At 46.6% G+C, this 21072-nt stretch overlaps 1 protein-coding gene across 19 annotated transcripts in view; it reads right to left on the reverse strand.

The window, feature by feature from the left end:
• CAMK2G (calcium/calmodulin dependent protein kinase II gamma) overlaps window positions 1-21072 on the reverse strand; it is a 162658-nt gene that overhangs the window by 48352 nt on the left and 93234 nt on the right. For all 19 annotated transcript variants that reach the window (XM_050960141.1, XM_050960140.1, XM_050960139.1 and 16 more), the window contains exons 10-13: window positions 19078-19200; window positions 16593-16676; window positions 15960-16002; window positions 3155-3195 (exon numbers count right to left, since the gene is read on the reverse strand). In XM_050960141.1, the coding sequence (XP_050816098.1) occupies window positions 3155-3195; window positions 15960-16002; window positions 16593-16676; window positions 19078-19200 (291 nt within the window). The remainder of the gene's footprint in view (window positions 1-3154; window positions 3196-15959; window positions 16003-16592; window positions 16677-19077; window positions 19201-21072) is intronic.

A 21072-nucleotide genomic window follows, 5' to 3' on the forward strand; every position in this document is an offset into this window, starting at 1 on the left:
CGCGGTGCAGGCGATCTAGGACGTCCTGCAGAAGACAGAGACCTGGAGCCTGCAGACGGAGAGCGCTGTCTCATCTCTGGAGACTAGCATCATTTACCCGTACTCTGGGTGGTCTTTACGGCTGGCTTGCCCTCACTGGGAGCCTTTGCTTGTGACCTGCGACACATGCAGTGCTGGTAGAGGCCTCAGCTCTCTGGGCACCGGGAGAGCCTGGGAAGGCATCAGCCCTATCACCAGTCTGGGTCCCCTACCGCTCCCTGGAGTCGATGGCAGATCCCTTGGGGGACTAGGGGGCCCCATCAGCGTGGGGCGTCCTCATGTGGCTCTGGTGTGGGCTGCCAGCCCAAACTGGGTCCTTTGCCCTTCTTGCTCACTGCTGGTGTGTCACCCTTCTTTGACCTCCCCTTAGGCACTGGGGCTGGGGGTGCGCTGTGTACTGAGGTGCTCAGGGCAGTCTAGCCAGGAAGACTCAGACGCTGGGCGGACAGCAGCCTCCATGAGAAAGATGTCTCACTTTCTGAATTCTGGGACAAAAGTTCTTACAGATGCGACACTTCTCCTTAACATGTGATTCTCCCAAGAATTTGAGGCAGCTGCTATGGAGGTCACTAATAGGTCTAGGCCTGTTGCAGTCAGAGCAGGGCTTAAAACCCGGAGCATGCCTACTTCACAGCTACTTACTTACCACCTACTGTAAACAAACTATTTACAAAGCCAAAGGCTCAAGTCCTTGTGAGGCAAGGGAGAGGCGCTCCGACTAACCACCACAGGTGGTAAGAAGGAACTGGGAGGGTGTAGGGCCAGCGGCACCTAATATACCAACATGTGAGCACAGCACTCAAGAGGGAGCCACAGCTGACCCTACGGATACCGCTAAGGCAAAAATCTCCAACGGCCGCACACGTGGCTGCGTGCACACCTAGAATGGAATCGACATGAGCAACACATCTTGAAGAAGAAAGTGATTATTTTCTATGTTATTATTTATCCCTTTTCTAATGATTCCCAACATTGTGTTCCCTTTTTTGATTGCCACTGCACATTGGGTGGATGTTTTCCAAGAACTTATCCACAACTATCTTTGAGTGGCAACAGCTAATTTAGACCCCAACATTTTATATGTATGGTTGAGATTATGTTTTCCAGTGTGCATTACTTTGCATTTATCAACATTGAATTTCATCTGCCATTTAGTTGCCCGGTCACCCCGCTTTGTGAGATCCCTTTGTAACTCTTCGCAGTCTGCTTTGGACTTAACTATTTTGAGTAGCTCTGTATAGTCTGCAAACTTTGTCACCACAATGTTTACCCCTTTTTCCAGATCATTTATGAATATGTTGTATAGGACTGGTCCCAACACAGATTCCTGGGGGACATTGTTATTTACCTCTCTCCATTCTGAAAACTGACCATTTATTCCCACCCTGTGTTTCCTGTCATTTAACCAGCAGGGCAAGTCTGGGGCTTCAACTGAAAGCACAAACCTAGATGAATAAAGTGTTCCCTTCCTGGGAGAGAAGAGTTGCACTTAGTGACAGGTATGGAAGTCCTCATTCTCTGGACTTTTCTACTCATCCTTGCTCTAAACAGCTGGTTACCAGGTGTAAGTCGCCATCTGGAGTCATGGCTTACGCCCTGGTGAATGGACCCTTTCTGAACTCTAGAACCAGAGGCTGCACACTGTAGCCCATTGAGCTAGCATTTATTTTATTCAGCAGTAATGCAAGGAACCTACAGGCCTGTCTCTTGTGTGCCAAAACAGACACACATAAATATAGGCTTGAGGCCTACACACTTTGGCACGCATGAATGGCTTGTAGGTCACCCCTGAGTTTGGGGGAACTGGGAACAGACTGTATAAGAGGGGGGATTGTCCATAACACCACCAGCCAGCCACAGGGACATGAGCTAACTCTGGCTTTTGGATATGTTAGGATGGGAACACTGCAGATGTGTGACCACAAGAGTGCCATGGCAACAAACTGACAAATATGATAACAAGCTGAGATCATTAACATCCTAACCTACAGGAGAAGGCCCCCCAATATTAGCAAGGTGAGGAACACAAATAAGGAAAAGGGGAGAAACCCCGACCGAATATACATTAGACAAAGTGGTGTCAGTGTAACATGTTATAAAAGTTGTATCCCAGCCTGGGGGCAGAAGGAAAGCGAGATGTAGCTCTTGGGAGGTGCCAGGATGATGGCTACTGGTGATGATGATGAGCAAGATGATGGATAACATTTCAGGTTGTTCTACAAGGGATGGTATGAGTAAATGGATGTTCTGATGCATGTTCTGTTATCTCTAGCTACCTTGCTGAGTTAAAGTGTTTGTGACTTTGCTAAATATATTAATAAACTATTTCAAATACAGACAGGTTCCTAAAGTGGGAATGTTGCAGCTGTGCACTTCGGGGTTCCCAGCTGAACAGTAATTCTAACAATACTGGGCCTGATCTCAGGACAAGAACCTGTCAAACCTCAGAGTGATCACTGGAAGTTCTTAAGTAACCAACATAATGAATATCCGATTAATAGATCAGGCTAAAAGACACATAAGGAGAGTGAACTAAGGAAACAGTGATTTCCTTCAACAAGGAGCACAGAGTCCCTGGCCCGTGAGGGTGGAGAAAACAGTACTCCTTGCCTTTTCGCCACTCAGATGTAACCGACATAGCGAAATGTTTACACTCTGACCCAACAGATCCCGGATGGGTGGAACTCCCCCTCCCCACAACCCCCAGCCCTGTCAATGGAATGAAGGGGTGCGATAGGGAGATTTCCATGGGTGCTGCTGGCCTTCATCATCCTCGGACAATAGCTCTGCAAAAAAGCAAAATCTTCCCAAGCTCAGGAGCTGAACTGCACAGGCCAGGGCTTGTGCCAGATGGGATCAGATCTTTGGTCCCTCCAGCCTGGCGTCCTGCCTCAGGCAACAGCTAGTACTCAAAGCTTCAGAAGAAGGAAATCCTATAACACACCTTGCTAGTTGCATGCTGTGCAGGTAAGAGGTGTGGGGATCTGACCCAGCAGCTTCCTAACAACCCATTCTTCTGATGACAGCTCCAGCCCTGGGGCAGCCCCTGGGAGACAGCTGCCTGCTAGTAAATGGACTGAAAAAGGAGAGGGGAGGTAGAAAAGCTTGGACCTACCTTCACTCCATCCGACTTCTTGTTCAATAGGCTTTTGGTAGCTGCAGAGAAAAACAGGACAAGCTGGTGAGGGTTTGATTTTAAATCTCTTCCCTTCCCTTCCAGATTGCAGGAGAATTAAAGGGACAACCCCTTGCTAATTTTTCTTGGTAATGATGAAAGCAGCAGAGGTCAAACTGTTGTGTCACTATCCATCAAAATCACATTGACAGAGGGGAAGGTAGCCTGCCCCTTCTAGTCAACACTCAATATTAGGCCAGCAATGCTCCCACCTTCCATAACCTCACTGAGATCCAGTGTCCAACAACAGTGCAGAGCTCCCGAGGTGATTGTACTTCAAGCCCTCTACTCTCGCACAGCCTCTCCTTCCTCCCAAAATGACAGTCATTACAGAAAAAGCTGAAGGCATCTGCCAGATTCTAGTATCCGGACAGAGATTTGCCCTTAAGTACAGCCATTTACTTAAGGGAGACTTTATTTATGAAGGTGGGGGAGGTGTTGATAATGCAGAGAAATCCTAATCACTGCCAAGATGCAAAATTAGCCAGAGAAATGTCTGGGATAACGGCAAGGAATAAAACAGGAGCAAGGACTTTGGTGGAGGAGGAGAGGAGAAGGCAGCACTGCCAGCTGGTAAAGAGACAGCGTGAAAAAAGAAGAGAAGGGAAGGCTGAATTTCTTCATTGACTGTGATGGAAGCTCTGCCATGCTTGGTCTAAACAACTAGAACTAGAACTGAGAAACCAACACAGACAGACAGAGACACATACACAGGGAGGAGTGTTTGGCAGTGCACGAGAGAGAGAGTCCACGCCCCCCCACCCCCAGTGTACGCATCTGGCCATGTGCATATATGCCTGATCAGGGTAGGCGGGGCTTGCATATGCAACAGAAAAGTGACACATTAACAATGGTTGTCAGCAGTGGGCCTCCCTGCCTCCAATCTCAGTGGATACAGAACAGTTTGGTTAACTAATGTGGACGGTGCCCAGCTGTTTCCACTCTCTTGGCAAGAAGCACATGAGGCACCTGCTGTGACAAAGAGTTGACATGCCTTTCCTAAGCAGCTATTTTAAAACGTCTGGCCTCATCAGCACGAGCAGGCACCAGATTGGGGTGCTAACCCCAGTGAGGACACTGACAAAGAAACACAAAGAGAGAGGAAGAGTAAATGACAGAATGTGCAACAGCAAACCCGCCTTGTTTAGAATCTCTGATGAAACACTCCATTGTCCTACCACTCCCAGAAGACATGCTGGTAAACTGGCACTCTGTGTGTTGTGCTTTTCTCAGGATTTGTCTACAATTAGACAAAAAGGCATTGCAACAAACCAGCAGCTGCAAGGCCTTGAAACTGAAATACCTGTGTAACTCCTCAACTTCACACCCATACATCTCAGCTATCCCACATGGCTGACAGACATCAGTTATACTGTTTAGACAACACTTGGGACAAAACTTATAGTTCAGCTCAGGCTGAAATGGTGCAGACAACAGCTGCTTCTCTCCAATACCAAGAAAAAAACACCATAACTTAGCAGCTGCCATGGCTGAGCTGGTCCTAACTCTACCCCATAATGCAAGCATCTCATGTCTGGAACCTGCCTTAAAGCTCCAGCTCCCCAAAACAGCACAGAGCAGGCCTGCACTACTGCCCCATGTCTTGAGGGCCCAGAAACAAGCTGGGAGTCTGCTGATTTTTCACTCTCCACCTTTCCAGACACTCCCATTTACCTCTGTAGATAGGTCAAACATTATCAAGTCACACCAGGGACCACAGTTTCCGCAGACAGCTTCCACACCTGCCTACACTAGTTGGGCCTCTAGCGGAGACAGTCTTCCCACCTGTCCCAGGCACTGTGGATGCCGGCCTAGCCTCCAGCAGAGAACACCTGCCACCCAGCCCAGCACCCTGCAATACCAACCATGGCCCTGGCAGATACAGCTTCCCCCCCCACCCTTCTGCTGGTACCCACTGTCACCATATCAGTTACATATAGTTCTCTCACAATCCAGTTACTGGTCCAGCAGTGCAGAAAGAAATTCAGTTGGTTGCTAATTTAGCTCATGCATCATCATGATTTGTAAGGATACTCCAAGGATACAGGAGATGCACTCTCTCACAGTGAAAAAGAGGCGGCAGACATACCAAGCAAAGGAGAGACTATGTAATTTACTCACTGGTTAATCTGTACACGTTAACCAACAGAAATCACAGAGGATGTGGGTGCGATTTCTACAGCTAGTGACAGACAGACAGGACTTACTTTAATGAGAGGAGCAGACGAGCAGTTTGGCAAAGGTCTTGTGCATCCGTACTTTGCTGGTTTCCGAGCATGGGACACTGACCGCATCCCTCCCCTCCGCTCTCCCCACCTCCTCTATGAAAGGAGATTTAAAACCCCCTTCCCTCCACAGTGCTGTTAAGAGCCCCTACTGCAAGTCCTATAATTTAACTGTACTTCTATTCCGTGTTTAACATCTCTCCATTAATCTCTGATGAGAAGCACAGAGCACAACCTCTGTCCCCTACCCCCTCTGCCAGTCAGGCATGTCTTGCTTTAGCCTCTGAGGAAAATGAAAGTCAGCCCCTTAGGCTCACGGTCTTGGCATTAAGAGTCACAAACACCTCATGCTGAACTCATCAGCAATGAACACCGGACACTCTGGATGTGCTGAGGGGCAGCGTTTCATATGGGACCAAAATACCAACTCCAAACAATGCCATAGAATGCTTCTCCAAGTCCCATTCCTCTCATTCTTCTTTCTCAACAACAGTCCTTTGGTCTGTGTGCTCCGCAGTCACCTCACCTCAGGTCACGCCACGTCAGTGACTGCCAGTATCAATTTGCCACCCAGAATTTCATGGCTTCCACCCCTACACTTAGCTCACTAGCCAGTACTGTCTCCCTCAGCCCTGCATTGCATTTTTTGGGGATGGCAGGAAGGAAGAGCACTGAATTCAGCTTTGTGAAATGTGACTGCCCCCCAGCAGCCTGACAGAGAGCCTTTCCTTCTTGCTTTAAGTCAATACTGTACTGGGAACAGAGACCCTAGGGCTCTCTACTGTCCTAATTCAACCCATCTTATAGAAGAAATGGAAGCATAGGGGAACCCAGTCCCATGTCATCCTACGACATAGTAGCGGTTTATTTCAGAGCAACCCGCCATTGTAGGGTAACAATCAACCCAATCCATCTCAGTACAACAGGGTTCTGAAGAGTGCAGGCAAACAAAGCCCTTTAGTTTGGGCTTCTCAAAGTTTTAAATTCAGATTATTGAGCTAATCTGCTCAGCCTCATCTTCTGAAATAGCAGACACTAGCCACACACACATAATTTCTCCTCCCAACTCTCATGTGCTGGTCTTGCTGCAGGGCCCTATACATGTCTGGCCTGCAGAACTGGTTAGTAATTCAGTAAGATCAATGTGGTGATGGTTCCAGATTAGATGAAATCTGTTCTGCATGCCAATTTCTCAGCCAGCAAGCTTGGATGACGTCTCACTGGGTTCACAGGCACTGGCATGCTGTTTTTTATTGGCAGTGAGTGGGTGTGGGCTAGGTTCAGGCACTCAGGAGATAACAGGACTCATGCCACATACCTTGCTCAGCCAGGCCGGCAGCACTCATGGCGGCCGAAGCAGGGGCGGAGCTCTGCCTGTCAACTGATTGGTCAGAATCATTCAGTGAGAGGAGCCATAATAAAGCAATAAAGGCCAATCAGCAACAAGAGAGAGCAAGATGCAAGTAAATTAGAGTTAAAGAAAGGTGGGGAGAAAAGAATGTAAAGTTCTGAATTAAAATTTATTTATGTCCTTCAAACACAAAAGACAAAACCAAACTGGACTACAGAGACCAGTCTGGGGGGGATTCCAAGGACCTGGGAATGACGTTTGGAAAGCCATGGATTTAATCATAAGTTTTGAGAACCAATTTGCAAGCTATGGATTTCGATGTCAGCGAAGCCAGAAGGAACAAACAGTGGGGTTCTGGTCTGATTTGTTTATTTTAAAGTCAATGGGCCTGTAGTGAAGTGTTTTGGGAGAGGCTCTGGAGGAGGCTGCAGACCCCATCTAAATCTTGTCATGAAGTCATGTATCAACATACAACAAAACCCAACATGAGTAAGAACAGAGAGGCGAAAAGGAACCTCTCAAGCTGGAGGGCATCCATGACAAATCTTTCTGTGGTAGAAAACTAAATTCCACAAGAACAGCTAACACAACCAACCCTCTGGCAGCCTGGAGTTCTCATCCCCAAACGTGTATTGTTTGGGAGTGAAAAGCTCTGGCCTCACCCAGAGTCAGAGGTGCTTAAAAGTGAAGTCAGATTCTTCAGACACAGCATATTCAGTGACAGAGATCCGGAACTGTAAAAGGAGGTGGTGCTAAAGACAGGGCTACACGCTGGTATTTAAACATAGTTCTGAGCAGCACCAGCACCACAACTTGTCTAAATGAAGGAGCTTCAAAGATTTTTTTTCAATATAGAGATTGCCTCATATCTCAAATTGCCTGTCACTTGGAGCTGGGACAAATTCCTCTGATGTCAAGGGAGAGTGACAAAGGAAAGATAGGCTGGAACAGCATGGAAGAGTGAGACATTTGTTTCCCTCTGTCCTGCCACCAGGAATATTCAGAAATTTGTCCATAAGTTCATAGGGAACAGGCCCATCTCAAAGAGAGGAGACACAGTGAATGCTGGCTGTAGAAATACTTTTTTCACCTCTCAGTTTTAGCACGGATTTTCTAAAAGGAGCCAGGAAGGAATCTTGGTAAGAAACTTCTAGACCCAGAAATTCTACAACAGGGAATCTCTTCTCTTTCAAAAACAAGATGTCAAATGGACAGTTAATTTAGCAGCTTTTTATAAATCAAAACCACCAAAACCCCCACAAAAACTCACCCAAAGACTGTCAGAGATGAAGCAATTCCAAATTTGATAGATTAGCACTAAAACAGGAACCAAAAGCACTAGGGGGATTTGAGCGCCTCTTTATCAATCCCTTCTGACCTCACCCTGTAGTGCACTTATATAACACATGTCAAAGGCATATAAACATCACTGACTGCACTGCAAAGGTCCAAGAGGTTGTGCACCCTCCAAGAATATTTATATACTAAGATCCATTTGTGATGGAGAAGACAATTGGTCCTGGGGCTCCCTACATGCTTCCAATAATACAAATAAATAATAATAATTTCTCCCTCTTGTGAACACTGGTATTTTTTCTTCCTGTATTTCAAACAGAGTAGAAGAGCTCTAGAGAGTTTCTGGTTCAGTTCTTTATCTGTGTGCTAGGATCATCAATGTTAGCAGCTGCAGGAAACACAAATGTGGAAACCACATGTGTTAGTTAACTGCTGCTGCAATACTGACAGGGAGGAGATATCTGTTATTTGTCCATCCTATAAAAGTTTGATTTTAAAATAAACTCCTTTGTGATGGAGTGGGGCCAAAGGGTCTTTAAAATAGAGAGATTTAGAATCCAGAGGTCATTTCTCACTAGATCTTAATATACACAAATATCTGAGGCCTAAACTACTTGACAGCATCCTCCTTAAGAGGAAAATTAGTGAGGGAGAAGTGGTGGGGAGTGCTGTCTATTCACACCTGTTTAACTCCTGAAGGAATAGGAGCCTCCATGACTACAGCTGGTGGAATGCATCTGAGGAAGTGTGATCACCTTCTGTGATCTCACAGGATGACAGCAACCTTCAAGAGATGCCCACTAACACCAACCTCACCTTAACCGCCATTGCTCAGCATAAACCAGGAGGTGTGCCCCCAAGTCTATCACAGAGCCTCTCAACACTGGTCCTGGATTCACAGGGAGAATATCCCTTCTGCCAGTGGATCAGTAACCCAAGGCCTCCATGCGTCGGACACAGGAACACAAAGACTGGGGCATCCCCTGACTGAACTGAAATAACTTGTGTAACCATCTGCCATGATGGTGACTGAGGCACAATTACTCTAATAATTGTCATGTAAAGTTGAAGTTATTTCAAAGAATAAGTATTCTCCACTGCACTCCAATCATTCTATCTGAAAGTCTCTGACCTTTCCTCTGGAAATGTCCACTGACTTGCTATTGAAACGTGGCTCAGGAGAAACAGCTCCCAGCAATTTACATGACTGATAGCTTAGCATTTCATGTTCCCAAGGTGCCGACAGGTGGCCGGATGGGGGTGAGTTATCTGTGTGGCACTCTTCCCCCTTATGAAGAGGTATTTTCTAACGCCAGCCTTGCTGTAACACTCACATATTCAGGCATTAGACCAGAACATTGGAGTGCTTAGGAAAGCAGCAAGCACACCAGGAAAAGTCAGCTAGACGGAAAGAGTTGCACTCAACAACTCCCTCCTCCCCATGAGGGCAGGGATGGAGGGGGGCATTTATTCCTCAGCACTACTACATTCATTCTGTAGAAGGAACTAATAAGGGTGAGAGAGAACATGAAAAGCAGCCAGTCACTTCAAATGGACAGGATAAACAAGCAGAGAGTGAGGGACAGAAAAGGGGAGGGGGAAAGGAGGAAAAGCGGCTTAAAAAAAAGAGCAAACCTCTCTGTTAATATATAAGTTAACCCTTTTATTTGGATTTCTCTCCCACTTGCACAGGCTACTACAGTTAGCAGGGGGGAAAATGTGCACCTACATTTTGCCCATACGCTTCATATCGTCAAATTTCCAAACAACTAGTCCCAGGCACGCACAGGTCTGCAATGCAATGAGATCAAATGACACTTTCAGAGGAATTAATCTGCTTCAGCTCCACAGGGAAGTCTCATGGGCAGGATCTGAGATTGCCTTTCCATCTCCCAGATGTACCTTGCTTCCCCACACTCTGGGGCAAAGGAGGGGAGGCAGAATTCATTGAAGCTCAAGCTTCGAGTACTCAACCCAGGGGCATCATCTTTGGCTTCTATCATCACCAGCCAGGGAAATCCTGGTTCTCTTTCATGTGGCTGTTACTGGAGAAGATAGCCCTGTGGTTTTTCCATTAGCCTCTGCCGACCCCACACAGAATCAAACATCCTTAAGCCAGATTAACACAGGAAATCAGACACGGAAGACAAAAAGTTAGTTTTTAAGGGCCAGGTTTGTAAAGGCATTTAGGTGCTGGTATGTTCAGTATTGCAATGCCTAACTGATTTAGGAGCCTAAGTGTCATTTTCAAAAGCAATCCAGGCACGTAGGAGCCTAAATTCCATTGACTAAGTGCCTAAATCCCCTTCGAAAATGATATTTGGGCTCCTAAATCAGTTAGGCATTGCAAAGCTGAGCACAGCAACACCAAAACACCTTTAAAAATCTGGACCTAAGTCTGTTTCAGAAGATGTTTTCAAACATCTCACTACTGCTGCAGAAATCCACCTCCTAAAACATCTACTGCTGTGCATTTATGTGGCATGCAACGTGAGAGTGGAGATTTATAAGGTTCAGATGGTCTAACTGCCCCTTGGGCTGGAGTTCTTGCCAGACCCACTGAGTGTTCCAGCACGTTCTCCATTCAGTAGGTTGAGGATACGGCAAGAATACCCTTTTGTAGCATTTCAGCACCCCCTACTTCCTGCCGTAAGCAGGCTGGGAAGAGGCAGGAATGCAAAGATGCCAAACAAAAAAAAGTGTTAACGGACTTTTTGTGAACCTCAGAGAAGTTTGGGGGTTGGTGTAGCAGGAGGACAAAGGCTGATGGTGGTCCTCATTGTCACATAATTTTATTTGCCCTGCTGAAGCATAATTTCACTCTTACACCAGAAAAAAATGCGCAGTTGAGAAAAATAATTAAATCAACAGGATCCAGAGATGGGAGTAAAAACGAAGTTTACTCACCAGCAAGAGGAGTTTTCGGAGTACATTACCATAGCAGATCCACATTTCTAGGAGTCCTGCGCCATTCCTGAACCTTTCTAAAGCATTTTAATAGTGATGGACAAAATTCATAACACTGTCTAATTTTTCATTAAATTTGACCGCATTTCCTGTTTAGGAAGTATCCACAAATAGATCGCATAGCTCTCAAAATCTGTTTGTTGTTCAAAATTTCTTGGCCAATTTCCCACTTCATAATCCACCTTCAAAATTCACTTGAGCTGGTGAGTTACTTCAGACATGTGGTCTCATTTCAGTTCCATGAATGGACACTTACATAACACAGCGCAGTACGAATGTCAAATATTAATCACATACACAATTCAAACTTTGCTTTTGTTAAATAACAGAGTTTAAAATTCAGCCTCCAAGTATTCCTATTTGAAAAGCTCAGCCACTCAAACTTTCATGGAAGGCAAACACAATATGCTTGGGGAGTATTTAATTATACTTGGTTTTGGAATTTGAATATTAATTTATTACTATTTGCTCAGGTCTACAGCTTAACATTTACAAGCGCACATACTGTCTGCAGATCCAGTCTCCCTGTCACAGTTATAAAGGACTCTATCCTTAGAGCTGTCCTCTGCTCACCTCACCCTCACCTAAAGTAGCTATAAAAATTTCAGATGAGAGGATGATGGCGGGGCAACATGACTGTAGAGGCAACACGTGGAGAACTCTAGTTAAAGCCAGGTTAGCTTCCTTTCTCCCTCACAAAGCTGCCTCTGCTGCTCCTCCACACAGATGAGCAAGCAATAACAATTCCCAACAACAGAGCTGAGAAGTGAGTGGTTAAAGATGGAGGATCAAGCACAAGGTTGAAGCACCACTTAAATCCCACTTATGGTCTATTTTGAGAGTTTTAAGTGGTGCACAAGACTGGCGATGGCCCACTGCATGACAGTGAATTTCACCCTGAATGACTACTGCTCTACAAATGAGCATCCAGTTTAGATCCAGAGCTGGCAAGTGATGGGGAATTGAACTACAAGTGGCAGCCGTACAAACCTTGGTGATAGATACATTATGGAGACAAGCTGTGTAGGTGGCCACTCATCTGACAAAATGAGTTCCAAGTTCCTCCAGTCTAGAGCTCATTTGGTTGTAGTTGGCTTGGCTACTGAGTTTCATCCATCTGGATGATTTCTGGACATATCTCACTTCCCTCAAAGGCTATAAACAAACAGGACGACTCTCAAAAGTAGTAACTCAGTTTTTGACATATAATATATGCAGTCTAGTCACTACCCCAAGCCCCCATGAGTGTGTTATAAGGCAGTAGCGGATGAGACCAGAAGAGGGAGATGGTTTGCTTCAGATGAACATCTGAAGCCAATTTGGGCAGAAGTTTCAGGTGAGCAGCACAGCACTGCTTTGTAAAGAAGGTCCAGTGTCAGAGTATGGATTTCACTCACCCCCTTGGCAGAGGAGATAGCTACCAGGGAACTAACAGTAGCTCCCAAGTGGTTCAAGGGACATAGTCATAGGCCTAGTACCTTGAACTGACTGACAACAGTGTATGGCTGAATGAGGACAAGGTCCTTTAAACAGAATAGTGAAATGCTGAGATCAGGTTAACTACATTAACTGTGGAAAGGGATCCAACCAAGATATATCTAGTAACCGACTGAGGAGGAGCCAAGCAGTGTGAGGGGTAACACGTTATTACTACTACTACACATCTAAGAAAAGAAATTTATCCGTTTATAAACACATGCTTTTCTGGTGGCAGGAACATGGGACTGCGACAAGCCTGCTGCTTCACCCCTTCTGAATACACCACCCTACCAGACACTAAGGACTCAAGACCCAGGCCTCCAAGCATCGTCACTGAACTGGAGGAGAGTTTGACCTTTGAGAGTACTAGGACTAGCCAAGGCTCGAGACATCACAGGCAGGTCAGAGCATGACACCTAGCCCTGTGCCATTTCAATCCCTCCAATGGGAAAGGGGAACATGGTGACTCCAGTTGGAACCCTTCTCCTAGCAAATCCAGGACCCCTGCCTGGTTTCATGTGTGTGAGGCACCTGAAGCATTGTTTTGAGAAGTGTACCATGAGGTGACCCTGCCTTCTCTAGACCAAAGACTGGAGGTTCGGAAGTAAAATAAGACCTTGTTGTGTGAAACATACAGTCAGGTCTCCTGGCTGGCAAGGAGGAAGCTGAGCATTGCCAGCCAGATCTCCCTGGCTGGATCTATCAATCCTTTGTTTATAGGAAGGGTGCCTTCTCCTTCATCTCCAGCAGGCCAGCGAGTTTGTGCACCTTCTCCAGTACTGCCGCAATTGGAAAGTCCAAGGGCTAGGCTCAGCATCATCTCCTGTAATGCCTTATTATTGTCATCACAGCGAGACTAACAAACTAAATTTCATCTACTCTTCCTCCTCCTTCAGTGCAGAGAGGTCACCTCTCAAATGAGCCTGCCACAGCCAAGAGATAGTCTCATGCCCCAAGAGCCATAAGGCCCAACAGTCACACAAACCAAGACTTGGGATCCCCACTTTCACTGAAATGTTAGAAGTCTGACCTCTGACCAGGCAAATATAGTAGGGAAGCCATCAGCAGGGGAAGTAGGAGCAAAAGCTAACCAGATATCGGACTGGGTTGTAGATTTGTAAGGCTCTACGTGAAGGGGAGACCTCTGTATCAGAAGGCCCAGGCTGGCTCTGAAAGCTCTTTAGAGGAATCTCACGTTACAGCAGCCCCTGAATTTTTGTTCTTGTGGAGTCTCTCCCAACAATGAGTATGGGAGGATTGGAAGTAGAAGACCAGCTCTGTAGCACTTCTTTCAGGCCTCTTTCTCAGAGTATCTCCAAGTCTCTGAATGACTAGTACAGGGGCTCAGAATAGGCCACCAGACCCAAATATTTCCTCCTCTTTTCATTCAGTGATGAAACTGAAACCTCTGGCTCCAACAACTGGCTCCTGAGATACAGACAAGTGAGCAGACAAAGCCTCCTCCAGCATGCTTCTAGGCCTGGGAATAAAGGATGCACAGCCAAGCACCACTGACTTCTCCCAGGCATTTGAAGTACCCAACACGTTGGTCTACAAGGGACATTTTCTGACCCAAAGAGAAGTGCTCCAAACCCAAACCCTTCCCCTGTCGCATCATAAGTAGGCAGCAGAATTAGTCTTACTAAAAATTAATTCAGTACTATTTTTAATTGTAAACACTAATCTAAGAATAACTATGTTAACATTTAAACTAAACAAAGCTGTGTCACTGAGCAAAGGAAAACAGACCCACAACTGCTTGTACCAGCGGGAAGAGGGGAAACTGAGGACCGTTATAGGGGAAAGGGTTTTCACAACCTTACCTGACGCAATGGCTGCATGAGAGCACACAGGCCCTCCTAACAATTAAACTGCTTTAGAATCACTCTAGGCCCACAAGGTACAGCTTTCAGCTCCTGCAGAGACATTTCCCGGGGCTACATGTACACTGCAGCTGCGAGGTGCGATTCCCAGCACAAGTAGACAGATTCATGCTAGCACACTAAAAATAGCAGTGTGGATATTACCGCATGGGTGGGGACACAGGCTGACCTGAGCACCGACTCAGGGGATCAAGAGGCCTTGGATTTTAGACAGCTAGTCTGAGCCACTGTTCACGCTGCAACATCCACACTGTGATTTTTAGTGCGTGTCTGTCTCCATGTGCTGGGAATCACACCTCTCAGCTGCAGTGTAGATGGATCCTTTGCACAATTACCAAGGAGCGTGTGTAAAACTGCTGCTACAGCCAGCCTGATCTTTCTCCACGTCCTGACATGCCTGCACAGGCTGAATTTATAGCAGGGCCAATGATCAATTCTCAAGCTCCTGTGGGCTGCCCTGCTACAGTTCTGGGGTTTGGTGCATAGCTCTTCTATTTGAATAACACCACTAGAATGGCATGAATCCCAGCTGGAAGGGAGATGCTACCTGGATTTCACGAGTGACTGTGTGTGAGTGTTTTTTGTTGTTGCTGTAATTAGGAGTTTCCTGCATTATACCATAGATAGTATGTACCTGGTGCCCACCATTGAAGCATTTAGCAAAGGGAAGAGGGATGGAGGAGATCCCATTATGGCTGCTTTTCATTAACCATCCCTAAATTACGCTCCAAATGGAGAATTGGTGTATGGACTGTAATACAGCCAGGCTCAGTAAAATTTGAATTGAATTACTGCCCAGACACTACCTTTCAAAGAGGAAAACATGGCTCAGAGTGGTCGAGTGGTCTAAGCTGTGACAGACATATGGGCTTGAAGAGGTATCAGCTGGGGATAAACACTAATGATAGCACAACCCAGCAGCTTGGCAGTTTTAACAAATTAAATGTACCTTTCAAAACACTCGTTTGACTGAAACATTTGGATCGGTGTTTTCAGTAAGTGCACAGAATGCTCAGCAGGCAGCCAAGCTAATGCTCAACGAACCTCACAGGACCACAGCCACTTCAGAGACAGAGATGGAAACACCTAATAGCTTGCATGTTTGAGACTTTCTGGTTGAGCCAGGGATACTCAGCACCCTAATGGCTATTCTCCCTTGAAAATATCATTCGTGTCCAGTGGTGGAGCCAGGTCCCTGGCTCAGGTCTGAGGGAACCATTGTTGCAGTTACAGTCCCTGATAATTAGGGTTTCCAAAGGGAAAACTGATAAATGCCAACTAGAACATCCCAAACATGAGCCTGCAACAAAACATGAGGGGATTCTGGTAGCAGACTGGATTCCCCTCTTGTTCCAGATGCAGGCTCCTCCCCGAACTAGTCTAATGTTTCTCCCTGTTGGTCACCAGCCAAGGCAAAGCTAATAGATTTTGGAATGCTAAACAGAACAAGGCCCCTCTCTTTTCTGACTCACCCCCTAAGGGTTAAAATGCATCCAGATCTATGTAGAAATAAGGGGGATGAGATGAGGGTAGGGAAAACTTACCAGAAAAGTTCCGTGAGACCAGCATTGTTGTGAGGATTGCACCCTGCGGGGGAGAAGAAGAGAGCAGGGATAAATAGCGATAAATCTCAGACAGGGGATGCAGAAACCCCAGTGGTTCAGGATTAGACAGGCTACCAAGGTCCTCTCCATCTCCCAGCAGCTGCTATTGAACGGTTACATTACTTTGGGGCTGGAAGCCAGGAGACCAATCAGCATGGTAGGCAACAGGTCTTAAGCATGGAGTGCTTCTTTGGTTATTTCAGCTCTCTTTAAAAGGGGGCCAGGTGGGTATAGGGCATGGAGAGAACAGACCCTAAGGGAAATGAATTTCTGTACCTATAGAAATCTCCCAACCTGCAAAGAAACTTCTAGAGTACCTTATATTAGAGGATCTCAAAAAGCACCTGACAAACTTTAATGAGCTAAACTTCAAGCACACCTTTGGCAAGGAAAGTATTTGCTCTACGGCACAGAGGGAGAAACTGAGGCACAGAGAGGGGAAGTAATGTGGGGCACACTTCAAGTCAGAGGCAGATCCTGGAAGAGATCCCAGCTCTCCCAGCCTTGTGCTTCAGCCACAAGACCACCACCCTCTCCCATTTCCCCTCCCAAAAAAGGCAAACACCTACTCACCTTCAGCTTTCTTCTGGCATTGAACTTCCTCAAGCACTCCACAGTCTCTTGTCTGTGCATCATGGAGGCCACAGTGGATCGTTGCTGGAAGACAGGAACAAGGAACAATTGTTAAATAATTGTAAACAAAACAGCAAGTCGAGTTTTCCCTCCAGCTCTCCGCTCACACACTACAGCCAATATGCACATCAACATGACTGAGCAGCTCAGCTCTGGGTGCCCTGCTCCTAATGGACCCTGGCTCCAAACTGCAGAGACCTGGTGACAGAAACCAACTGCAAGGTGACATTAACCACCCCCTTGTGGTGAGAGGTTCTAAACAAGGTGGGTTATTATCACAGACCCATGTCTGAGAAAGTGAGTCATTAAAGAGCAATGTTCTCCATCATTCAGACACTAAAGAACAAAAACATATCTGAGGCAAAAGTGTATAACCAGCAATTACGCTGGGTGGGAGGAGGGGAGGGGAAGAGGCGGATCTTGTTACTAAATCTCAAAAGGAAAATTCAAGCCGGTGAGTGAAGACCATTGTCTGGCTATCCTGATGCCTCTTGGACAAGGCTGCTCTTCGAACCTGCAAGCACAAAGCCAGCCCTCAGTACCCTGCATCAGATGCGGAATATGATGTTCAGTCATATGGCTCAGTTAGATAGTTCTACTACAACAACTGACAGCCTGAGTGCTGCGTCCAGCCAGTGGGGAGCACTTGTCACCAGCACTCGGCTGGGGTCACATCAGCTGCAAGAGAAGCATTTTGCAGAAATGCTGCCAGAGAGTCAGGGAACATTCGGAAACTGGAGGCTGATGCCAGACTAGCTCTTGCTCTAACACAGAACTACCAGTCTGCATTTTCTTTACAAGGACAGTGGGCGAAGGACTATCATGCTGACCCATAGGCATCACAGCCCTGCCGTGAGCAGCTCTCTCTTGGTTCAAACAAATTCATTAAGACCCGGGAGAACAGCATGCACTGTGCTCAGATTCTGCAAAGTTACGTAGGGAACCTCTACTGTGACCTCAAACCTAGTTACCTCTGCTTTCAAAGCTAGTTACAATCTGCACTGACTGTTGCGGGGGGTGGGAAGGCTGGAGCATCCCCTTTGAAAGAGCTTCTTGCTGTCAAAGTTCACACCGCCTCCTCTGAAGCCAGAGATGCCTGAAGTCATTCCAGGTGTCTTGCTAGTTTGGCCTTGAATGGGTCAGGAAATATACTATCGACCACGTAGACATCTTCACTGACCACAAAGCACAACTGTCACTGGCACTAGAACAGGAGTGCCCTGTACTGCCATTGGAAATGCACAGCTAAGACCAGTCGCTGTCTACTGGTGAGCACAACAAGTCTCTAGAAAGGGAATCCGCGTAGGGTACATACACGGAGCATGTTGGGCACTCGGTGACGACTTTAATAGAGGGGAAAGTGGGTGGGGACTGAAGTGATTTATGGAATGAAACCATTACACTTTGCAGAATGGCCAGCCAAGCCAACATGGGCAAAGAAGGAAACCATCTCAGGACATTTCACATTAATCCTGTCATGTGGGCAGAGTTATTGCTTCTCAGATAGTGCCAGTCACAGGCACTGGGGCTGCAAGGCTCACAAAATGAAACACACAGTTATTAGATTACAGACACACAAAATCGGGGACGGCCAGAGCCTGAGCTGGTATGAAAGGGCATAGCTCTGGTGACTTCTCTGGAGCGATGCCAATTTATAATGTATACAGTGTGCACAACACATATCAATTTGAATTGCTAACGAGAGCTCTCTTGGGGAATGGAGGAATCACCACCGCCACCTGTCGAGAACCAATTGTGAAGGTGGGTGTGCACAATGAACACACTGGAAAGGGGAGGCATGCCTGTCTCAAGTGTACTCTCTTAGTCACATAAGGATTATACTTCAGGATCCTCTTACTAGCTCTGCAGAAAACATGAGAACAACCATGCTCCTGGTCTGGAAAGGAGAAAGCTCTCAAGGGAGAGAGCTAATCAAAGCTGCTTCATGGCCACTAGCATTACACTTATGGCTAGAGGCAATATGGAATGTTTGTAGGTGTTACGAAAGCACTTCACATTTTCCGGTGAAAAACAAAGAGGCACTATGACAAACTGGGGCTGGGATGCAGAGTTCAGGATCCCCAGGTGCCAGGCTATTCAAGCTGATGTCTCCCTAGATACGGCACATGACAATGATCTGCACTGGCAATCAATGGTTATTGGATAAAACAGCCTTGAAATTAAAAGCCATTTGTTCTGCATCTCTTCACTATAGCAGTGGTTATGTAATGATATAATAGGTGAGCTTTTCCCATGCCAGCACCTACAAGCTCACAGTTCAAAGCATACAAACATGCTTGATTAGACAGCCCCTGATTTCTGCCCCTAGCTCTGCCCTCCAGCTCTAGTAGCCTGTCCTCCTAGCACATGGCTTCAGCATGCACAATGGCATGACCTCCTAACAGGTGAGGAAGGAGACACTTACACAGACCCATGGGTGTTTAAGTGCTTGATCGGCCGTGATGCGTTTAGTCGGGTTTATCGTCAGCATCTGATTGATCAAGTTCTTTGCTTCTGGAGTCACTGTGTCCCACTCAGGTGATGGGAACTAGGAGGAAGAGAGGAGAAGAGATGAGATGCTAAACACAACCCTCCTTTCCCGCTGGAGGAAATCCATTCCAGCGCACCAAGCCCTGCGCAGGCTTTAACCCCTTCAGCAACACCACAACTAGTTGTCACCTTTTGGGTACACCCACAGTGTGAAAATACTATGGGACTTGACAAATACATGCACCATTTTGATGGCGGTACAATGAATGTCCACGGGGCAGCTAAATAATCCAAGGAACTTTTCAGGATTCAGTCAGGCCTTGGGCTTTTACTCATATCTGTAAGTCAATTCAGAGATCTGTAGCTTCCTTCCCTTCTTGAGCATTTGGTGCAGACATGTGAAAACAGATGCAGAGTCTCCTTTAACACCCCTCCCTCTTCCTCCCACTCCCTGTGCCCACACACTAAAAAGCTGTAATCATGCTTGTAATATCAGAAATTGTTGCCTGGGGAATGGGAGACATGTCAGAGGCTGGCAACATGTGGGTATGGAGATGAAGGGCAGAGATCTGGAGTCCTTGAACTACTAACACTCCATGTGCAGTTCAGCACATCAGTAAGGATGAGGACAGTGCCCTCAGGTCTTCTGGGGTGTTACAGATGAAAGCACTGTGAAACTACGGGCACATCTGCCCAGCAGCTGGGAGGTGTAATAGGGTGACCAGACAGCAAGTGTGAAAAACTGGGAGAGGGAGTGGGGCGTAATAAGAGCCTATATAAGACAAAGCCCCAAGTATTGGGACTGTCCCTACAAAATTGGGACATCTGGTCACCTTAAGGTGCAACCCCCAGGTACTCTGCTCACACTAGCACCTAAAAATAGCAGCGTGGCCATGGCGGTATGGGCAGCAGCTCAGGCCAGCTGGCTGTGTATGTATTCAAGGGTCAGGTGGGACTGCATTCAGGTGCTTAGCCTGAGCCGCCACGTGGGTAGCCACAGCTACAGTGCTAATTTAAAAGGGCTAGCTTGAGCGGAGCCAGCGTGTGCATGTTCACCTTAGCTGGGACCCCAGACATACCGTAAGAGGACCATGGCTCAGCCACCTAAGCAGAACATTCAGCCTCTGAACACAGAGATGACCCAGAGAGCTGTTAAAGGGTCATGGTCACTTTAAGTGACCTGTGTTTAAAAACAAGATGTCCTTCCTTGTGCTGTGAACATTTCCTCCAAGTATCAGAGCTGAAAAATGCTTAAAGAGCTCCTTGACTTTTCCCATTCACAGTTAGCTTATGCTTTGTGCTCCACTCAACACGGACCACAAAAATGCACTAGTCAGGGTCACACTTGCTGTGTGTCAGTTTCACATCCCAGGTCTCAGGCACAGTGCTGCAATGTCTGCGCTGCAAACATGGCAGGGGAGTGCTTGAAAACCCTCAGAAAACCTTGAGCTTTCATCAGGAGGTTATTTCCAAACAAAAAGGATTCCTGGTCACATTTCACAAAACCCAGGTATTGAGTCTCAATGTACCCCCCTGGCCTTCCTCTGAAGCATAAACGACCGGTTTTCTGGAGATTTAAATTCATAATGGCCACTCCCCATTCAGTCAAGAGGTAAAATGAAGCAGTCCAACACACACATACCCTGCACCGGGAGGGGTGGGCTACAGGAAATATAGTCTTTATTCCTATTAAAGTGAAAGTTGCTACCTGCCATACACGATACAGAAGGGGGCTGCAGGAACTAGTTCATGACAGATAGACACTTTTGAAAATCTGAAGGGGGTTGAAAGTCAATGGGAGTTAGGGAGGTTGGGCTCCTAACTTCCAGTCACCTGCCAGAGGAGTTGGGTGTCTAACCTCTTAGGCACTTTCAAAATCCCACTCTGCATTCCTGCTGCAACACATTTTAAACATAGTATTTAGTACAAG

The sequence above is a fragment of the Gopherus flavomarginatus genome, chromosome 6 (assembly GCF_025201925.1).
Source record: "Gopherus flavomarginatus isolate rGopFla2 chromosome 6, rGopFla2.mat.asm, whole genome shotgun sequence".
Lineage (NCBI taxonomy): Eukaryota > Metazoa > Chordata > Testudines > Testudinidae > Gopherus > Gopherus flavomarginatus.